Source organism: Anticarsia gemmatalis, chromosome 16 (assembly GCF_050436995.1).
Source record: "Anticarsia gemmatalis isolate Benzon Research Colony breed Stoneville strain chromosome 16, ilAntGemm2 primary, whole genome shotgun sequence".
NCBI classification, from domain to species: domain Eukaryota; kingdom Metazoa; phylum Arthropoda; class Insecta; order Lepidoptera; family Erebidae; genus Anticarsia; species Anticarsia gemmatalis.
In genome coordinates this window covers 10,331,070-10,355,153 of record NC_134760.1, presented here as the reverse complement: position 1 = coordinate 10,355,153, position 24,084 = coordinate 10,331,070, and the positions used below count along the sequence as shown (strand labels likewise).

At 33.5% G+C, this 24,084-nt stretch overlaps 1 protein-coding gene across 4 annotated transcripts in view; it reads right to left on the bottom strand.

Moving 5' to 3' along the window:
• Window positions 1-22,843, bottom strand: part of LOC142979134 (uncharacterized) — a 33,232-nt gene extending 10,389 nt beyond the window's left edge. Inside the window, exons 1-8 of one of the 4 annotated variants that reach the window (XM_076123894.1) lie at window positions 22,692-22,843; window positions 21,818-22,011; window positions 21,131-21,431; window positions 9,319-9,502; window positions 8,369-8,572; window positions 2,543-2,683; window positions 726-849; window positions 19-151 (exon numbers count right to left, since the gene is read on the bottom strand). In XM_076123894.1, coding sequence (XP_075980009.1) covers window positions 19-151; window positions 726-849; window positions 2,543-2,683; window positions 8,369-8,572; window positions 9,319-9,502; window positions 21,131-21,431; window positions 21,818-22,011 — 1,281 coding nt within the window. In that variant the 5' untranslated portion in view covers window positions 22,692-22,843. Of the gene's footprint in view, window positions 1-18; window positions 152-725; window positions 850-2,542; window positions 2,684-8,368; window positions 8,573-9,318; window positions 9,503-21,130; window positions 21,432-21,817; window positions 22,012-22,293; window positions 22,466-22,691 lie in introns of those variants that run through there. The other 3 variants (XM_076123893.1, XM_076123896.1, XM_076123897.1) reach the window with 3 other exon arrangements.
• Window positions 22,844-24,084: the final 1,241 nt, after the last annotated feature.

The window sequence follows — 24,084 nt, the reverse complement described above, 5'->3', positions numbered from 1 at the left end:
GGTGCACGTAGTACATACCCGCTCGCAGATCTTAGTGTGCACGCGCAGCTTGTCGGAGCGCGCGAAGGATCGTCCGCAGCCGCCGCAAGTGAAGGGCCGCTCGCCCGTGTGCGTCAGCTTGTGGCGGGACAGGTGCGACGAGCGCTGGAACCTAACAAATAATACACAAACGTTATCACAACTTCTTTCAAATTGGAACTTAGATAAAAAGCGACTTTCTTATGTGTGAACGACGGAAACGGATTTCTTAGAAACCAATGCACCATGAAATCCTTTGTAAACTTATGTAATATTTATCTGAATTTATCTAGGTGATCAACTAAGCCACATTAATATTGCTTCAATTTTGTTACTTCACAATAGTAATCTATATAAAATCTCATCCGTTACTGACTTGCAGATGGACAACGGCATAGCTGAACTACTGAGCGTAGAAAGTTGAAGTTTGGTATGAAGATTCCTTAGGAAGTGTAGAGAAGTAGTGAATAGAGAATTTTTGCCAAAGCCGTATTTGATAAGGTTTTAAGCGAAAGTTTATATGTATGGATGTCTGTTACTGTTTAACGCAAATACTACTGAACCGATTACGATGAAATTTGGTATGTAGGTAGCTGAAGATGAAGAATAACACATCGGCTACTTTTTATCCTGGAGTTAGAGATCGGGATTTACACTGGAAGAGATTTCACGCGAAATAAGTTGTGAGCGGCCTCTGGTATATTCACCTGAGATCACAAACATCACAGACATGCGGGCGCCCCTCCTGCGCATCGTTAGCTGCCGAATCAGACACGGAGCCGCTCGAGTCTGTCTCCTCGTCGTCGTCCATGCCGTGCTTGTTGCCTTTCTCTGTAACACAACAAACATTTATCTTGAATAATTGCTAACTACTTAAACAATAATTTAGAAGTAAATACATATGAAGACAGACAAGGCAAAAGGCTCGGCCACTAATACATGGAATAAACATTTTAATACCGAATCACGAAAGGATATGAAACTTTATTTCTGCCTACACCTTATCACACCTGTAGTACCTACCCAGAGGGGTAGGTACTACAGGTGTGATAATAACATGTGTGTTAGGCAGGATGTCCTACAATTTATTATTTATATATTCAATTATTGCACAAAACATACTTAAACATACAACATATTCCCACAAAACCGGCGTATCGATTTGTCTGTGGGTGCGGATCGCATTATGTACAACTTTAATTATCATAACGCATCATGTAGTCTACAAATACTTCATATAGTTACATCTCTTATTTTCCGTACCGTGTCATCTGATATAATACGTAATCAAATAAACAGTCCAGTCATAGCACGTGATCCAAATAAAAATGACGAAATATTACTTCATAGAACCGCTTATCAAACATTTAATCAATTTATATCTAAATTTTATATTCGTTTCAAAGGAATTCCATTTTCATTTATAATTTATTGCCCTTTTAATAAATTATTCATCTAAGTTTCTATCGTTATAATTAAAAACAAATTCTAATTATCCTAGAATTAGTGTTACCGTAATTAAAAATAAAGTTTTAATTAGTAGTGAAGTAACATTTTCTCATACAAAAATGTGCTTTGTACTGCAATGAATATTATTTTCGTATATAATGAGTACTAATTGTTGGGAAAAGTAAATGAAAGGATGCATTTTTACGTCTCGATATAAAAATAATTGCCACACAAATATGTTAGTTGAGAAACTGTTGCAAGCTTAAGAAGAATTTGTATGACTCAAAATATTGCATATTATATTCATTTTAATAGCAAATGGAATACCTCAACACTGAAATTATAAAACAGTATATTTTGCAGGAGTCATTAAGTCTACTAAACTATTACATGTAATTTTTTTAGTGGGACAGACTGCTTGTTATGGACAAGTAGTAACTAGATGAATACTAAATGATGAGTACAACGAATACACGCACGTGAAAAATGCGTACACGCACCGCGTATAACGTACGTCAGTACATAACGCTCGCAAGTTTTATGTCTAATGGTGTACGTAGAATCGCGAGAATTCGTAACTAAGCTGTAGAAAGCGATACGTAAAGAGTAAGCTCCGGTCTTGTCTATTTGAAAGCTGAGAGCATACGGTTAATTTTGCTATAATATCTGTAATATTAATTTAATTATTCGATATTTTTTTTAGAATTGCTGACTAAGTTCTTTTATTATCCTAATGTCTTAAATACGTCACTGGTACATATCCTAATGTCTTAAACACGTCACTGGTAATATTCATACTATAATATTATTATAAATGCGAGAGTAACTCTGTCTGTCTATTACTCAATCACGCCTAAACTACTGAACCAATTTGCATGAAATAAGGTATGGAGATATTTTGATACCCGAGAAAGGACATGGGCTACTTTTTACCCCGGGAAAATAATAATGGTAATAAAATACATAATGGGAAAATTCAGGTGGCGGACGAAGTCGCGGGTAAAAGCTAGTCCTTTATATATAAAGAAACTAAGTAAGAAAGAAGAAAGGTATAGTATATTATAACGTAGTCTACCTCTTTCTTCAATGTATAATGTTCCCTCACCGTCCGAGTCGTCGTCGTTGTTGGTGGGTTTCTGCAGCACCGCCAGCTGCACCACTTTGATACCGCCAGGCTTCGAGTCTTCTTGCTTGTTTGAGTCATTGCTCGCTGCGCCTGGAGGACAAGAGAAAGACCTTGAAATTTATGATTTTGGGCTAGGAAACTAACTTTGTTAGAGGAATATATTTTTGTCAGTCTGTACCACTGCTGGACAAGGGTCTCCTCTCGATCAAGAGAGGGTTTAGGCCTTGAGTTCACCACGGTGCAGGTTGGGGAATAATTTTGTTACAAAAAAGCTTTTAAAAGTTAATCTTGCGTCAAGGACTCCATAAATATACCGATAATATAATTGTAAAGTATCACGGAGAGAATCGCACAAATATTTGCTCCGCGTGGGTGTCGAACCCACTATCCTATGCAATGAGACTTATGTATGTGTAGACTACCTTCCCTATACATTCCGCTAAACATACAGGCAGTTTTTTTTCACTAGATATAATGGTATGGTACTGTATTGTATTCAAATTATTTACCGATAAACTTATATTAAAATGGCGAATCCATAATAAACCAGGCAACAAAATTGCAAGTAAGTTACAGGAAAAAAAATACATTTAATTGTTCAACTATCCATTGAGGTTATTGTACGTAACAGCCAGCGTCAAAATCAACCGTGACATTTCAAACTGATCTTTTTATCATTATCATTAGTATAATTTGCAATTAAATTATTTATTTATAGAACACGAGAATAAAATTCACGGTACAAATATTAGATATGACTTTTTTATATCCGACGTAAGACTTCCGCTGCATAATTTATCGTAAAAAACGTCCCTACGTAGACTAAACAGAATTTAAAGTGAACATATTTCTTACAATATTCCAAAGAACTTAAATCTAAAAGTAAAATCGATTTACGAAGCGATTCAGAAATAAAAAAGTCTGATACTATAAAAATAATAACCAGTCGGACACAAAGCGAAACGGCCAGAGACAATGTAAGGGATTCTACACACTCGGCGCGGTGGGTTCGATGAACGATGTTAGGCCGACGGCGCGTGCTGTCTCGGGGGCCTTCAACCAACCGACCGAGTGACCATGAGCACAGATTATGGCGCGAGACTTACCCCCGGGAATTGTAAGAACAAAATAACTACTGATTTACTAGTCGTACTTTACAACTTTTTATAGAAGAATAATTTTGCGTTTTTATTTATTTTAGCGTCGTACGATTGAATCATTATTTCTGTAGTACAAAGAATTGTAGTCTCGTTATAATTCGTGTCGGATTCTCCGCCGAAACGGACCATTTTTTCTCTAAATATTTCATTTTTGTGGCCCTAAGAACCATTTAAAGATGGACGTGCCCCTATTGTTATAAGGACCAAGACATACCTGACAAAGTGACCCGCATTTCGGACGACCCCTCCGAACAAAAAGGTGTAATGTTGTAAAAACAACATTAGTAACTAATGTCTAGTAAAAGTATGTTAACGCTCTCTAAAACAAAAGGAAATGACTCAAAATTACTCATAAACGTTTAAATGCGAGTCAAAAATGCATTTCGTTAAATTCAACACTCCAGACAAAATAAAAAATAGACAAAGAACGTTTTTTATTCGTCTACGTTTTGTTTCAAATAATACTGTTTCGTTAACTTTTGAACTCGCCGAGCTTTTGTATCACCGCTGTTTTTATAAATTCACATTATTTTAAATGAGTTCTATTAACATTTCCGTCGCACGAGTAAAAAAATTAATAGAACACATGTCAGATTCAAATTAGGAACAAGATGACAATTTTCCCGCGCGAATTGCTATAATTTATGGCGTTCATTGTCATTCGTCCGACTTGTTTCTAATGTCGTAACTTGTAATTACATTAATTTAAAACGCAAGGCTCGCAATACTTAGTTGTTAAAAGGACATAAACTTGTTTAGTTTGGTATATTTCGTAATATTGCTATAAACTGTAAGTAAACGTATCGGGTTAACACACTTTTTGGCCGTGTTAAGTAGACCGTACAAGTAATTTTCATAGGAAATTAATCAAACAGAACTTTGTATCTAGTCATCATAATTTGAGCAAGATAAAAAACCTCTTTGTTTGTCTCGCTCAGTTCACACGGAGCGGCTACTTTTTATATACATACAAAATATTATAATAATACATTTGGAGCGTTGGGTTTTACATTGTGAATATATGATTCATCGTAAAGAATATGCTAGCAAATATTTCCTTATATTTTGTTCAAAAATCGAGGTGTGAAATTTGAAAATCGCTTTTTGAGTAAGTAACAAAAATTGTTTGAGAAAAAAATAAATTCGAGCGAAACCGGATGCGATACGTAGTTAACGAAATAATAAAGCGGCATGTAAATATGAACAATGGTTGTGATAAAACAAATAAACATATAGTACAATGGTTTATAACAGTGTGGGCCTGTGATTGTGCAAAATTGTTGTGAAAGGAAATTATAGTAATTTATTGTCTCGAGCGATCTATTGTATGGTTTCTTGCAACAATATCGACCGATGCCTCTCGTTGATACCAACCTTTGTTTCGTTACTATTTCCGATTCTTTAAATTTTCACACAATGTTTTACCGACTTTCTCTTAATTGCGGTTTGATTAAGAAAAATAGTATTTTTTTAAGATTTTTCGCGCAAGATTGTAAAATGGAGCCCCCTCATTGATGGCAACGAAGGCTGATTGATATATTATATTCAATCTAGATATTTTTCTCATTTAAAATCATAGTTATAAATTGACATATTTATTGTTAGCAATAAATAAAAAGACCTAATTTAGTTCATAATTAGACTCCGATAATTAACTTATAATGACAAAAATTAAGGAAATACTTGATTGGAATGGATTTTTGTAACATTATTAAAAAAGACATAAAAATGTGTAATAAATTATTAAGTACTATGGTGGACCGGTTTTTTTAATGAAATATATTATATTGGTAAGCAAATGAGATCAATCAAACAGACAATTTAAAACAAGAATTATTTGCATAATAATAACTAAGAAATAAACCTAATTATGAATAAATCGAACTTCAAAAGAACTATACCCACTTGACCTAGCAAATGACATTTAAAAAGTTAATCTTGAATAAAAAGCAATCTGTGGGTATTGTCTTTTTTTTTTAAATATAATTTTCATCTGACAAGGTTTTATATCGCACGTTATTCCGCATTTTTAAATTAAGAATACGTGCTTTTACAACATTAAATGTCAACTTAAAAAAAAGAAATCGGATGACTAAGGGCAGTAGAATTCACCTTTACATAATTTTCGTAAACTCGTTTCGGCCAGAAATTATATTTAAGTTGAACATTTTTGAACTCCACCGAATTCTATTCTATAAAAAAACTTAAACACGTGTACCTAATTGAGATCAACATTCGAAAATGACGTCATGAAATAATAATGAATGTTTATAAAAAGTAATATTTTACTTTAAATATGGCAGGTGCAGAAAAGTTGCTTTTGTAATGTTTTCATTATGGCGGTGAACTAATAACAAACATGGGTAGTTTAATCGCATTGTTATTTTAAATACCATATTAATTGCTACACTAATATCAGGTTAAACTAAGGGTCTAACAGACTAATAAGCAATACATAATTTTCATAAAAAAACGCAAGATAATTTATGCATCTAAAAGTAATAATGATTTTAATTAAAACATAATGTATTTTATTATTACTTCCGGTTAGAAACACGATTGAAAATAATATTTTTGCTGAATAAATTATACAAATATTATTTTGTTCTTATGGACTCTAAAATGATTTAATTAAACTTAATAATTAGGATTTATAATCAAATAGGTATGCAATTAAAATCCACCAGAATAAAATTAAAAAGGTAATAATATACCAAAAAGAAAAATTTTATTCGAATTTTAAAGCTGGGTATTTTTAATAACTTTAAAAGTTGCTCATGAATATTTATGATCATAAGCTGCAGAAACGACAATAATATTTTAGGGATTAATAAGTATATGTATTAAAAAAATTAATATAAATTTAGCCCATGAATATCCCACTGCTGGGCAAGGGTCTCCTCCTATACTCAGGGAGGGGTTAGGCCCTAAGTATGGTGGACTTATGCTGGCCAGGTGCAAGTTGGGAAAAATACAAACAACATTTTAATAGAAAAAAAAGCATAACATGAATTTTGCATAACAGATGTTATTCAAATTCCGAAATTTGCATTTTAGATAAAAATATTAATTGCTTTATATGCTTCTCAATGTTTCAAATTGACCTCAAAAGTTCGAAAAATATCCAGAATTATAAACTTTAAAGACATTGAATATTTTGAAATTTCTATATCTAACCACCGAATACCTCCACGAAGCTAATTTTATTTGCAATAAAAAATAAAAGGCAAAAATAAAAGATTTTTTGAACCGGCAACTCGTTATGCGGTGCAAAAAATAATGAACCCATTTACCGGGAATCGCGGTTTATCTTTTTAATTTTTTATTTTTAAATGAAGGGTAATATATATCACGATTTTTTATGACGATACCGAGATGACTTTGAAACTGCGTTTGGTCATGACATTCAAAATAATTTATTTATATGGAAATAACTTATTGACGTCAACAAAAACCTTAATATTGAAAATAAATTAACAATGGAATGTATAATTTTAGTTTAATAGTAATAATAATATAATATATTTTCTAGGTAACGTTTTTATATTAAAGTTTATTCGAGTTTAATGTCTACCGAGGCGGGCTAAGTACATAACATTTAATGATTACATATAAAAAAACTTAATAGAGGTAAAGCAAATAAAATGTTCGTCCTAAATTGGAGTGGTCGGGTTTATTTATTTTTTTATTATATCTAACAGACCGTCACAGACGCCGTGGGACGTGGACCTCCAACGAAATTGTTTTAAAATGTTGATAAACGAAAAACCAATCTAATTAGAGCCGGACTTGCGTTTTGGGGGATCTCTTTATTAAAACGCCGCTTATAGAAAACTTTATATTACTACCGCTTATATTTATTAAGTAAGAAATTATATGAATCTAAGTCAAAATTCAATTCATGTCACAATGATTATAAAACATTCACGGGTCATATGAATTCCTATCAAAAAATTGAATGATGGCTACACACAGCGTATAAATGAGTAGCAGTAGTAAAATGTATTGAAGAAACCAAGCTGAAAGTATCATTACCAACAGACGCTAACCGCTTATAATAATTTATCAAAAGTTTAAACACAGTTCCAAATAATGATGATGACGATGCACATCCAAGAACTTCGACAGCATACTTCCTATCTCGCTCTATTCTCATTTAAAAAGATAACACCCGCACTAAGAATTGCTATTGTGTCGCGGGGACTATTACAGGCATACAAACAACGGACACAAATTACAACCAGACCCGAAATAACTATTTGTGGATCGCACAATTATTTTTTCCGTGTGAGAATCGGATCCAAGACCTCTGGATCCATCGGTAGTCGCGTGGTGACAACCTTAACCACTGCGCCACGGAGTCCGCCTATGGGGTTCCCAACCTTTTCTTAGTCCGGGACCACTTTTATATTATTCTGGTTAGCAGGGACCACTATGTAAGTAGGTATACTAAAAATAAAGTGTAATAATCGTCCTGGAAATTTTAAAATCATTCGCGGACCATATTTTGGCTTCCACGGACCACTGGTTGGGAACCACTGGTCTATACTATAGAAAATAAGACGTACTATGACGTCACAACACCTTCACCTACCGAACTACAGCTAAACCTCACCTGGAGATGTGACCTTATTACGCTCATCAGTCTTATTATCCTCTTGGAAGCGGACAGTCATGGGTTTCTTCTTAGCTCTCATCGTGTCGTCGGGAGATAGGATCGAAGCTCGTTTCTTAGGGCGGTCGTCTTCGCTCTCACGTTTGTTGTCTGAGGTGGATGTGGCTGTTGCTGTGGACGCCGCTGGGGTCGCTACACCGGTTACTACAATAAAATGGGTTTTGTTGAGACGTTTGAAGAATGGAGTAGTGACTCTAATATTCGTGGGACAGATAAAATAGCTTCTAAAATAGACGTAGTGTGAAACCTGGCAAATAAATAAATGTAAAATTGAGACTAAAGTCCATTTTTTCTTTCGTTTTGTTTAGTTTAACGTCACATTTTCTCACGTATGCGTCAATGACCTGCTTAGGATCAAAGATGAACAGGGCAAAGTCCATTAAAACAAAGGCTAGAAGTATTTTTGAAGGCTCCTCAATCCAAGGAAAAATTTGATAAAGGCCAGACGCCGCAGATACACTATACCTGACGCTGATAAGAATAGTCCTATAACCGAGATATCACTGCAAAAAGACTGATTTACTGCCGTTTTCAATACCCTAACTATCGACTATTAAAATACTTAAGGGGAGCATTATCTACATCCTACAATTTCATCGTTATTTGGCTGTTTTGCCTAGTGTTTGAGGGTACCATTGTGGTGAGAGGATTAGTCAACCTAGGTTCTGCGTTACTAAACCTAGCTGCTTCCAGATTGCGCCAAGGATTCCTATCATTGACACGAAGAAGAAGAAGACCGTTATATCTAGCTTTCTACTGACTCGAACCTAGCTGCTTTCAAGGTGCGCCACGGGAAGAATCCTATCATTGACATGAAGAAGATCGTTGGCTTTCTAAAGACTATCAGACTGACCATGAGCATTATTTTGTGAGACAATCTATCGTCTTACCTTGTTCAGACTCAACAGGCATAGCGTTAACGATACGGTCGCGGGTAGCATGCATAGCCTCTTCCATCTCCCTGGCAGCAGCCGCCAGGATGTTGTTGACGGCAGTGTGAGTGCCCGGTGGGTCTTCGCGACGACGCCTGCGGATCTCCTCCGCACGCATCATTGATTGTTGGTACATGTGAATCTAGGAACAAGGAATTTATTGTAGTGACTAGAATTTCGGAAAAAATATGTTTTAGTCAACCTGACAAGGCTTTGGCCTGTTTATTTCTGGTGAATCTTAATAAATTATACACTAAAACCTTTCTCGAGAATAATTTTTTTTGGTGATAATGTCAAAATCTTTTGAGTAGATCTTAAGTCCATAACGAGCAGGCAGACCCGGCGATAGGAATTTATTTTATCAGAGATATTTAAGAAAAAAAGGTATAAATAAGTTCCCGACGAATTGACTTCCTTTTTTGGAGTCGGTTATAATTCTTTTAATGGTTAAATCCATACCCTGGCTGCCCGTTTTACTTTAACCAGTTCCAGAAAAATCAATTATAATAAATATCTGACTAAATCATTTTCTATGAATTAAATAACATTTCCAACGTGTGCAAAATCAAATTTATATTTATTTAGTTTAAGCCAGTTATAGCTTATAAGAGATAATCAGTACAAGATATGTAATCAGCAAAATAACAAAATTAAAAAGAACCATTTTTATGATTTATCCTATCACTATTTGGTTTTATAGATAAATTGTATAAAAAAATAAAATATCAGTACCTATTTTGTCGCTAAGAAATAGGTATGCTTTACACATTGATATAAATTACACGTTATTATGAAGATATATGTACCTAACGAGTATAGGGAAATCTGAAATCATATACAATTGCCAAGAAAACGTCTTTTTCCGGACAACAAGACATATACACGAGGCAACAGGCAGACTGTTATTTGAATACGTAGAATTAGTTCAAATTGTAATATAGAAAATAGGGAAAATTTGGCGGAAAATAAATGTAGGATGGAATATTTAGGCTAAAAAATATGGTTTCTTAGAATTATCGTTTGAATGTTTTTTTTTTAAATAAATAATATACGTACATTAAATTAAGTTATAGCCGAAGGATATTAATTATTATAAATGTCCTTTATTCCCGGTAAAGTAAAAAAAATTGGCCGTTTTACCAGGAAGAAGTGAAACAACATTTAAAAGATCGTCGAACCGATAATTTACCGCAATTATTAATTAGTAGCACTTATATGGAAATGTCTTTACAACATGTTACATATTTTTCCACGTTCATCAACAAAAAAACATAAAAAAAACGCTCATAATCTACATAATAAATTACATGGGAACAAGTTGTTTCTCAATAGATATTAAATTATTAACTAATTAACTCGTCAGTCAAACGAACACCTTTGCGTATACCTACATTATTATAAAAATGATGTAACAAAAAAATGTGATCTACTATGGAAATGCCGTCAATTATAAAATGCCATCGTTAAGATTTATATTATAGTTTAATGGCTTTAACTAGAACAAGTTTCGTATCAAACTAGCTTTTATATGATTAATCAATCAACTTCTCTTTTGTATTTACATATAGTTTCTGTAGGCTTACATTAGCAGCTCTATGAGGTACTGAATTTCAGAGCACGGGTTCTTATTATTCAAGTTAATTTGCCAAAAGACCCCAACCCGCACAACGCTTCAAAGTAGTCCAGAGTGGTGAACTCAAGGCTTAACCCTTCCCTCCTTTGGGTGGAGACCATTGCCCAGCAGTGGGACACCAACGGGTTAACAAAAATGACAAAAAATACCATAAAATAAAAATATTATATAAAGAGCAAGATAAGACCTTGAAGAACCCATCCCTGTCTCGTGAAAAAATATACATACGTATATTTTAGCAGAATCGATAAGGTTCTGAGTTCTCCATATTGTAATGAGTATACCAGAAGCCGTAGAAGCTTTTGACAATAAATCATTACTCATCGGATTTCTAGGGTTAGGTCACCACTTCCACTTTGGCGTACGTGGTGAAGGAAACGTAACCATTTTCCGGTAAGTAAAATATACTTTTTCCCCTTCATTTACCGTTAGTAAAGGTGATCGTGGTTAAATCCATCGTTTTTCTTTGTTTTTAAGCTTTGTCCCCAACTCTCACTTGGCCAGCGTGGTGGATTCAAGGTCTAACCCGTTCCCGGTAGGGACCCTTACTCGGATAACACGACAGACAAAGACAGAAAGACACTTCCCCAGCAATAAGACGGTAATGGATAAAAAAAACTGACAGTCGGAGACTTGACAGTGCAAGAAAAGAGTTCAACAATAGGATAAGATAACTGATTTTATCTGAAACTACAATACTACGTATAGTATGCGCAATCATAACACCCACAATAATCAATTAGAATTATCGTGAAAAGCTCAGCCAGTTCGTTTGTTAAAGATTAAACCAAAACTGGATAATCCCATCGATATCACATTATCGGATAACTGGAGCTTCCAATTTTAACACGTAATGGCTGCAATCAATATTAGTAGATCACAATCGCGAATAAACAGTGTGGGGAGGCGCGCAATAAGCTGCGTTTTTACCTCTGCTTGTAAAATATTAATTTTCTGTAACAAGAGATATTTTAATGATAATGATGATTTTTCTCTCCGACCGATTTCAGCCATGGCGAAACTATCTTCGATCTTTGACTCGAGATGACCTATAACGCCAATTTTTATATTCATAAGCCATTTAATTGACTAAACTTTAGTAGATTATCATCACCGAAATTCAACCGCAGAGGTCTGAATAGAAACCTGGAAAATGTCTCACGAAGAAGCTAACTTAGGTGTGATGGAAACGACACCATAAGCTTATCTCTCATCTGAAATTGGCCATGAAAAATAACAGCTGGAAAATATCACGCCATTCAAATTCTAGCCACACCTTTTGTACTAATTTCTGTCGAAGTATATAAACCAAAATATATCAAAATGCTAACACCAGAACCTAGCACGAGTAACGAATAATACGTGGGCGTTCGTTCCAAAGCTCTCCGCAACCTTTCCGGGAAGTGCGGGAGCGCTACAATATTGAATTTTACAAAGTTATACGTTCAACTACTTGCAAAGTCATGTAAGCTTAACGAACGACTACTGTATATGTAGGATGTATTTCTAGACTAAAATCGATAGCCGATTTGCTTGAAGATTGATTACAGCGCCATTATACGTAGAAATACAATACTTTGTGCTTTCTATAATATTCTATAAGCTATGAATTATAAAAGACACCATAAGCAACCGAGTGCTTTTCTAGGAAGGATGTGATTAACATAACATCAAAACAATATTTAAAGATACAGTTCGATATAATTTTGTTTTCATCAAAAACGTCCTATAATTTCACAAAGATTTCCCCCAAAATCCTACACTGAACCTTCTTTAGAGATTTACGCACTGAAATTCGACGGTAACCGTACCAACGGGAATATAACCGAAAATTAACAAAGAATAAATTCTAACATAACAGTCTTAATGGAGCGTAAGCAGAATCTATTTGGTATAAAACGTTCACAATTTGTGAATAAAAGTACCAAGATGATAGCGCAAAAACATGTCTTTTAATAAAATCCCTGAGTAATTTAAGTTACAAAGTACTGACTTTTAATGTATATGATCAGAACATAATTTAAAATATACATTAACTTCATAAAACCTACGGAGATGTATACTTATTTACGAGCGGAAACGAGCTGACTGACTGCATATTAAAATAATTATAGAATGCCAGCAACCGTACTACATTGATGTTATAGTACCTCCTTTATTTAAACCCTTTTATACTACAAAATGACGTTTACTTAATTATCGGTCCGCATTACAATTATTTATTAATTGATAACATGTACTTCTTCTTAAAATAAAGGACATTCTTGCGCATCAGTGGGAGAATAAATGGGTAAATTAATTTAACTTAACGAATAAAATATTATTTGCAATTATTTCGACTAAAGATGATGCAAAGAAGTCGATTAATCGGTGTTTATTCTGCCCATCCCCACGAGAATAAGGCGTAACAGTACGTATTTATTCTTTTAAATTTAATGTACCATTGAGGTTTATTGCCATGATATCATAGTCTAATATACAAATTATTACACATTTGCAGATGACATAATTCTTTGTTTCGTGCGAGAATCAAACCGGCAACACGCGTTGAATGAATAATTGACGAGACGGCCACTTTCCCAATTCACTGAACGTGATTCGTTTATTGTACCTTATTTGGGTTTAGTTTTATGGTTATAAAGTAATGACGGCGCACGGTGGATCGAAAATCGGCTGTAGAAGACATAGGATCTCGATGTCGTGAATGTTATTTTTTTTGATGGAAATGTATTCTCCTAATCATTACTGTTCTATAAAATGTCATATGAAGTAATTGTGTGCACAAATGGAAGAGTTATAATTTTTTTAAGAAAATTTTGTATGGAGCTGACATGAAAAATGAGAATATCTCTGGAATCGCAAGGTTGGCCGTTATATCCTTGCACACTGATATAGTACTATTTATTTGTGAATTTTTGACATACTTTATATCGCGGCATCACTTGCGATTTTTTTTCTAAAAATCGTCAAAATTTTCAAAAAAAATATTTTGTTTATGACACATTTTAATGCTTAAGTATGACTAAAACAAGGGTAATTTACAATATTTTTTATGCTTAGACCAAAACGTTCTGAGAAATCCCAAAATCGTATTACTCCTCCTCGAATAGTGCTCTCTAAACCTCGTATAATCTTTGTTTCGGGCCTCTGAAGCTTCTTCCGAAAGACTTCCAATTGGTACAATAGCATTTACTGCAATTATGTTTCCTTCGTGAATCAACAATTTGTGGACGGTTGATGATATGTAGTACCCATCATACAGTTCCACGTATTTTCAGCGGTTGTTATAGCGTATTCTTTAATTACGGCACGTCTACTAACTCTCCAAATGTGATAGCTCTCAGAATCAAAGCAAATCTGCGTATTATGTCTTCATCTAATGCAATGACCATCTTTGAATCGATCTTGGATGAGTTTTTTCGTGGATGCAATAACTTTTGATGGCCTTCTCCTCTAGCAGACCGATATATCGATAATCCGAACTCATACACACCACAAGAAATGGTTTTTGACGCAATGGCATCTAACTTATTCATTTATATGGTCTTAGCCAAACACATGTAGCAGGCCGCATTGACTTCCCTTCTTTGAACATATCTATACAAATTTTGCCATCAATCATCGTCATCATTAATTGGTGAGTAATTTCATGTCCCTGACACTTTGAGGGAACAAGAGCTGCAATTTTGTTATCCGTAACGAGAGCTTCAATATTGTTCCATAGCAGTGTTTTCCTTTATGACAACTTCTTTAGATGCTTTCGAAAAACTAAACTGGACTGGAGGGTAATACATAGGTGAGTAGGGTTTTGGATTCACCCATATGGTATCACCGTCAGCTATCAACCTTAATGGAACCAAAAAGGTCATAAATATGCTGGAATCATCTTGAACACTCTCTATGTTTTGCTTATATCTACTTTGATTAGATGCACCGTCTAATCCCCAGTTTGATATTAATATAATTTTTTTATCTTTTCGTTACAAGTTCGGTATTTGGATTAGATGAAGACCTAATACGCAGATTTGCTTTGATTCTGAGAGCTATCACATTTGGAGAGTTAGTAGACGTGCCGTAATTAAAGAATACGCTAGAACAACCGCTGAAAATACGTGGAACTATATGATGGGTATTGGGTACTACATGTCATCAACCGTCCACAAATTGTTGATTACAGAGGAGACATAATTGCAGTAAATGCTATTGTACCAATTGGAAGTCTTTCGGAAGAAGCTTCAGAGGCCCGAAACAAAGATTATACGAGGTTCAGAGAGCACCATTCAAGGAGGAGTAATACGATTTTGAGATTTCTCAGAACGTTTTGGTCTAAGCATAAAAAAAATATTGTAAATTACCCTTGTTTTAGTCATACTTAAGCATTAAAATGTGTCATAAACAAAATATGTTTTATGAAAATTTTGACGATTTTTAGAAAAAATATCGCAAGTGATGCCATGATATAAAGTATGTCAAAAATTCACAAATAAATAGTACTATATCAGTGTGCAAGGATATAACGGCCAACCTTGCGATTCCAGAGATATTCTCATTTTTCATGTCAGCTCCATACAAAATTTTCTTAAAAAAATTATAACTCTTCCATTTGTGCACACAATTACTTCATATGACATTTTATAGAACAGTAATGATTAGGAGAATACATTTCCATAAAAAAAAATAACATTCACGACATCGAGATCCTATGTCTTCTACAGCCGATTTTCGATCCACCGTGCGGCGTCCGAAATGAAATGTTGAAAAAGTTGAAATTTATTTCCTACTTAAAACATTATGAAAAGCGGAATTTCTGTTTCATGTAAAATGACTGCATTGCTGATTAAATACGAAATTCGCAGGAATAAATAAAGACTGAAGTAAGTAGGTCGATTAATATTTCCCGGAGTGCGGTCTCGCGGGTAAAAATTAGGTAGGTATATGGTATACAAATTATTACGTTATTTTCCACAATTTCAGGGAAAAAATTCCACCACATTCTAGATATAAGATAAATATGACATTGAAAATAGACTTTATCGCGTAATTATTATATTTTTTTATTTCCATAGCCAAAGTTATCTGAAAACAATATTTATCTTTGAAATTTTAATACATTATTGTTGAATATTTCAACGTTGATAATATAATGATTATTGTGTACCTACATATTTTATTTACTACGTTATTTTTGTACAATAATCTTCTTATTTTTATCTTTTCAAAAGTACCAACAGAGTAAAGTAGTTTAAGAATTAGCGCCTACATGTAGCTCAATATAAACTGATAATTGATAGTCCAATAAAGATTAGCGGTTGGCGGAGGTGGACAAAATTCAGAATTAAAAACATCAATGACCCGCAGACTTATGCAGCTGACGATGATCTGTTCGATACAGCTACTTAATTTTACAAATACGCAGAATTTTTAATTATTATCTAGACAATAAGATCCCGAACCCGCACTACGGGAGGAGACCCTTGCCCGGTAGTGGGACATTAATGGGTTAAATTTATATCTAGATAAATCGTGCATACCAACTGCCAAGTCTTTACTAACTGGTGCTTGGCCTTTCATACTATAGAATTTCTGCTTCAAGCAGTATTTGACCCAACAACTGTCATTGACGAAATGAACCAAGAAAAAGTTTGTTTTCTTCAAATCTAGTCTATGCACATAATTATAACAAAACATACGTAATTTAAATAAAAAATAACAAACGGTAACATCACAACAAGGTAGTTGACACTAATAAAAATGTTAATTAGTTTAGTACAATAAAAAAAAGAAATGACGCTTTAAGAAATAAAATGTAATTGGTGTTATGATTCTGTACGAGCATTTTGTGTTACTTTTTCACTAATATGAATCTCGGATAAGATAATATTTTTGCACACTGCAGTTTTACGACATATAATGTATTTTTTTCTATATAATCTACATATAATTATTAGAAATAATCATCACTTGTTGCAACGGTGAAGAAAAACATCGCGATGCAACCTTGCATGCCTGAGAGTTTCTTCGGACATTTCTTGAAGGTATACTTAGTCCCCAAACCCGCAATTGGCCAGCGAGGTGGACTTAAGTCCTAACCTCTTCCTCATTCCGGGAGGAGGCAATGTGACATTATTAAGTAAAATTATGTTTTTATTTAATTTTAATCTAGATATTGATTTTAAATATAAACAGAACCAACAAAATTATTTACATTCGCATTCCTACAACAAAGGACATCAAACAAGTAGTCAACCACCTCATTAAACCTAATTACATGTCTCCGTACAATCAATTAAAACGTGAAAAACACCTCGAAACGTTCTATCATAGTAAAAATCTACACGTATTATTATAATACGAACATTAACTATGTGAAATGGTTGAAATATAACTGTACTTGAATGTACCAACGAACAAAATAATATATGACTAAGATTCAACGTTATTACAATTGCATGTTAATTTTATTTTTAGGGTTCCGTACCTAAAGGGTAAAAACGGAACCCTATTACTAAGCCTCTGCTGTCTGTCTGTGCGTCCGTTTGTCCGTCTGTCACCTGGCTGTATCTCATAAACCATAATAGCCAGGAAGCTAATATTTTCACGAAATATGTAGTTCCGTTGCCGCTAAAAAAACAAATGCTATGTATTGTTTTAATATTAAGGGGTTCCCATACAATAAACTTGTTTTATTTCGTTTTTTTTTTGGTACTGAGCCCTTCGCACGCGAGTTTGACTCGCACTTGGCCGCTATATTTAAATTGTACTCCATCATCGGCACGTATAAGATGTTTAATTGGTGCGAAACACTAGACAATAAAAAATATTGTAAATCTTTATGTTTGACTAATTCTCTGCAACACTTAGACCGGTTTTGATGCAATTGTCACTGTTAGAAAGCTCATTGTTATGATTTTACAGCTCCTTCCGGACGTTGCGTCGTAGTTTCAAAGATGATACTTACGAGAGGTGACTTATGATATGACTAATGTAAAAATCTAGTTCTTTAATAGGTAAAGGATGATGAATCGTAAAATAGTTTTCCCTATTTCTTCACTTCAGCGAAATTTTGCGGTTTATGCAAGATTTTATTCTAAAAAACCGATAAGGTTTTGGATATTTTACTATGGTACAAAATGCAACACAGGAGTTACGCTAGGGAGAAGTCTCCTACTCCCTTAGAATGACCATCAAATGCTAAGATACCAAGTGCAGATTGCATCTCCTTAAGATCTGTTCAAAATCTCTCCGAGATGTAAGAGGTTCTCATTAATTTTCCCTTGCTGTATAGCGAAAGATTTTTATACATGATTTTAAATATTCCGCAGTCTGAAGCCTATATATTTAACTATTACTACTAACCGCGACTTATCAAATTTCCCGAGATTTAAAGCATCCTGTGTCATTTCAGGTTATAAATTATCCGTATACCAAATTATGTCAAAAGCCGATCATTACTTCTGGCGTGATATACATAAAACTTTCGCTTTAATAAATATCTGTACAGATTTGCAATTACAATATTAGTTTAATTATATTACACTACCCTGTAAACGAATGATTAATAAACGCATTCACTGCTTTAGCCGAGAGTAATGAGTAGGTAGTGAAGTCTAGGAAAATCGATCGTAAGGGAACACGGACCGCGGTCGGAAAATGCAAACGCGTCAGACCAACAACTACATAATGTGGCTACGTCAACGAGAGGGGAGATTGATGTCTGCAACAAGCTTGGGAATAAACCTTATGTACTTATATTGTATAACAACTAGACATTTACTAGTATTTGTTGAATTTTTTTACTGAAATGCGATAGTTTTCTCCCTATTTTAATATCTAACGGGTACTATACTAAAAAATACGCCTACCCAGTAGCACATAACACGTTTTTTTGACCCGGAAGTGTTATAAAAGACATCATTAACGAGATTTCAATCAAAAGAAAAATTAAGACGAAAAACCCGGTATTTTTTACCTCAATACGTCAAGCGAATACACTTATATATTATAAAAAATATCTACGCAAACAATATGATTTACCTACCGACTTATGTACTTTTGCATAAACAATTTTATTATATTTGAAATTTAAATAACGATTGGCAGTACCTAGCGAAGGTTCAAGGTGATATTTTTTTTATTTTGAAGGAAAAATCTAATTTAAAAGATTATTAGGCAAAGGAAATACCTCGGCGGTTAGCACTTAAGTAAATAAAAATGTTGTACGACATGACTCAGTATTCGACGAAAAATACTGTGACGTCATAATATTTATTTAATGATAAATTACCTGATAAACAAAAGTCTGTTCTGTGTTCATGTGCTTAGAATATTTAAACCTCAAATTAAAATGACATACTACTTTAAATATGCCCAAAAAATTGCTAAGAGAACTGGATTTGGTTATAGTTTTATATTCAAATGGAAGGCATATATTTAAATAAATTGTTGAGGGCCAAACAACTAGCCATGTCCTAAATGGCAATGTAGATTAAAAAAGACTGTAGAATTTAAATAAAATTAAGTGATAGCAATTGAGTTGATTGAAAGATATTAACAAATAAATAAACAAGTATGAAAAATATATTTTTAAGATGTATTATTGTTAAATGAATATTGATGAATCAAATTCTCAGTATATTAAAATATTTTTCAGTGACTAAGAACATTTATTTACATTATAATTGAATTGAATAAGAGGATCAGCAATTATTGTAGAATTAATGGAAGCAATTTTTAAATTCATTTGTTTTTGTTTTTATAATTTATTAAACTGCTATAAGCCAATATATTATAGGCTATGTAATTGGTTATACAGCCTTTTAAAAAAAAGAAAGAAATGTAGAGGCATTATGCCTACATAAAAAAATACCTTAAAATATGCCATGAACCGGACTAGTGGTGATATATTTACATTAATGTGAATAATAAACATTGATTATTATAATTATTCAGTATTTCTACGCAATATTCGTATTGATACTGTTATAAATGATCTAGTGACCTGATAATATTGACTTTCCAAGTTAATTTTCCTGTTCAAAATCTATATTGTTTATGAATTGCTAAAAAAAAATTTAAATGATGTAATTTCCTTGAATTTGTAGATGATGATAGATTGTTTCAACACATATTATAAAAAAAGCTTAACAAATTTAAAATACTTAAATAACATTATAGATATCTGCCGTATCTGGTATCTACTCATGAAAATATAAGTGTGAAGTTATTATATTATAGAAACAGTTATTTTAGCCGGAACTAGTACTGTATAAAGTATGGAAAACATTTTTATTTTGGCCAATTAGCACCCAAAAAAATTCACAATGTCATGTGAAATTAGTTAATTTGAAATCCACAGAGCAAACTTTTTAATGGATTTTTATTTTTTAATGATGCTTTTTAGGAACTGTTGATATTTTTTTAATGGTGAAAATATCATGTAGGTATTACTTTTAGATAATCTTTTCGGTCAACATGAGTGTGTGCCAAAGATGTATCTGTTATTTGTAGAATGTAAGCTGAAGACTACAAATTACTGGGCATTAACAATTCATGTTTATATAACACATGTCTCATAAATACATTGTTTTCTTAAAATACTTCTCTACATGCATATGCAAGTCAGTTAATTTATTTTCCTATGACACATGCAAATATTAAAAAAGTTAATTGTCCAGCACTGGCTAAAATAAATGCAGGCTAAATTAAGCAAAAAGTGTTTTTATCACACAGCCTAGGAGATAAATTATACAATGCTAAACAATTTGATGTAGGTTCATCATTATTTTCACTTTTAAACATAAATTCTGAGCTAGCTTACTTGTAATTTAATTGTTATTAAGATAACATGTAATAAAATTCACAGTTCTTAATTTTTCTTTCAACTTTAATTACAATCATTTGAATAGAAATGACATAAATGAAGATTTCATTTATGTTATAAGTTTTTTTGGACCTATTTTTTTTTCATGAATGCAGTTGCTTAATTAAAGTCTTACTATGTTGCTTCATTCAGTTTTATAGTCTAATTCAGTTTAATTTAACAGATGAGGAAGATAGACTCTTGGTTTCAGTGGGTACTGAATGTTATTTAAATTGCTTCTAACTGATGTTAATAGATAAATTGTGGGAATGACTCACCTGTTTCAACCTCTCCACATCAGTTGTCCGTGCTTGTACATAGGCTGTTGACGGCGTAGCTGAGGCTGTTGTGGAAGGGTATGATGGGTACTCCAAGTTAACATTGAGTAACTGAGCAGCATTGTCTCTGGCTTCATATGCTAGTCCTCTGATCTCTAGTTCTGATGCTGTGTGCATGAGAGACTGCAGGTCCAGCTCCTGGACGTCCACCGACCCCTTGTACATGAACTCTACGAGGAGGTTGATCTCCGAGAAAGGGATCCCCTTGAGAATCACTATTGGATGCTGACATGGGTTGTCCCTAGTGACAAACATAAACATTCATATCATACCTCCACAGTAATTTAAATTTTATCTCATTATTTATTAACCACACATATTTTTTCTGTTATCACTAGATAATAAAATTATTATAAGTATACATATTAAATTCGACTCCTCCGACATTTATGTAACATTATTACTCATGCCATTTTATTGAAAAATATTTTTTAAAGCTCATTGCAAAATATACATTGCTCATGTCTGTATACATTACAAGGTATTATAAATAACTTCACTAGAAAAAATAATGATGTCATAATGACCAAATGGAACAGATTTAAAACTGATGTGTAATAAATATACAATTTTGTAAATGGAAACCTACTCGTAATGCATCTGCACATGAAAAATAGAAGTACTCACTTGAATATTTGTTCGAAATATGGACTGCATGCTGAAAGCACGAGCTTGTGCGCCTTGAGGGTCCCGTCGCGGCAGGAGAGCGTCACGTCCGCGAGCGCCGACGACGAGTAGATCGTTGTGAACAGCTGGCTCAAGTTCTGCAGGTGGTTGTTCCACTTCAAGTGGAACGTCTTATCGCTCACCAGCCCCTGCATCTGCACCACCACATACACTTTTAGATCACAAATCACACTACTTCACGACTGATGGATCATCGACAGAAAACCGACTCTGCTGCGACCGCTACATAAAATTATAATTATTACAACTTATTTTTAGAACGATGCCCGTAAAAAACACTATACGTACGCGGTATGACAGTGTAATATACCGTAGGTACGCGCCGCCGACGGAATTTAGAGCTATAAAATTTTATTTATATTTTATTCGGCAAAACGGAATTTTTGACAAAAATCATGCCGGCGAAAATTCCTTACCTCGTAAATCGCTTTACCGACTTCTCGATTTTTCACAAATAACACCGAAACATTTCACAAAATTAATACAATAATTATGTTACACAGAAAGCCGTGTCGTAAAAAACAGAGTGGGGCACGCCGTGGCCCCCTCCTTGCCCCGGCCCCCTCGCACACAATCAATATACGGAATATGAGAGCGCGGCGCGCCCCCTCGCCCCCCGCATGCTTTATTATACCGTAATTAATATACAACTTTATAAATTGTATTATAGGCTAGCGGCATATCTTCTGTGTCGGAATGTGTATAATTTTATAGGTACTTTTAAATATTAATTACACATGTAGGTGCGCACTTACAAAGATAAAACATTCAAATAATATTTACATGTATAAATCGGAAATACACTAGCACGTACCGTGGTGTTTTATTGACATAAACATTGATAAACTAATGTAACTGGTTGAGTTAAATGTTCGTTTTGTATCAAACTAAACAAAAGCTTTATTTTTAAATCTTAATTTTCATGTTTTCTAAAGATTTCAACCCGCTTTGGGCCCCTTCCTTTAAATAAATTAGATAGATAGGTAGGTAGGTAGTACATTGTTAGCAGTACCGTGAATGTGTGCGTGAAGTACTTCAATCTCTTTCATATTGGCATACAAACGTACACATGCAAGTGGTAGCACTAACACAGGCGCATACGGGGGAATAGGCTGGCTGGCTGACGGATTCGAATAGTTTTGTTTTGTTTTTATTAGATTCCATCCTTCCGTTTATTCTTCGGAATGAGTAATGTATTCATCATTTAGTATGTTATTATGAGAAAAAAATAAAATGAAGAGAAGGGCACAGTTGCATGAATATTTAAACATTCTATAAACAACTACATGTATAATGTAGTAATAAGAATTACGGTTTTAAACAAACGTAGGTACCAGGACCTGCTAGTGGACATGAGCGTGGGTGATGTTTAATAAATGGATAATGTAGGTACAATTTAGGTGATTTAACTTTTTTTTAACAGAGTACGTTAGCTAAAATAATCAAATCTCTAACACCCGGAAGTTAAGCTACTTCATACCTACTATTTTACTTAGAACACGATGTATAAATTAAATTCAAATAATCCATCCGATAATGGTAGACATTGCATTTGAACAGTAGGTACTTATAATTTTAGATGTAATGCATTTGTATCCCTTCAAAATAATTTTAATATTCATCTCTGCTGTTTAAGTAAAAATATAAGATCACTTTAAATACAGTTTAACGTTTATTATAGTCAGATTTACTTCTCATACATTTTTTTACTTGGGAGCGGTATAAAATAAGTTAGTTTCAAATATTTTTATAGCTTATTTATCCACAACAAGCAAATATTTCTTGTAGTAAGTTCAAATATAGGTAATTTTCTCTTAACTCATTGATTGAGACCATCGAGAATGTCTTCTTTTTTTTATTAGATGGTTTGAAAAGTCGCTGTCTTGAGCGGTGTTTGTTGGACGTGTTTGGTTGGATGTACGATCAAACGTAAACATTTTTTGGTTAATGGCAATGACAAAGTTTTAAAGCTAAAAATATGAATCTATTATTTTGACAAAAATATATATAATATTCTAACAATTAATGTTAATGATTAAACACTTATGGTAAAGTTTTATTAATCATGAAGTCACAAGGTAATAAAACATAGGTACAACGGTACAACATAAACACTAAACAGAATTCAGAGTATAGATATATTTTGAATATCCAAATCAATTCAATTTGCCATTTTTTTTGTTTGAATAGTTGTTCCATAATATTTT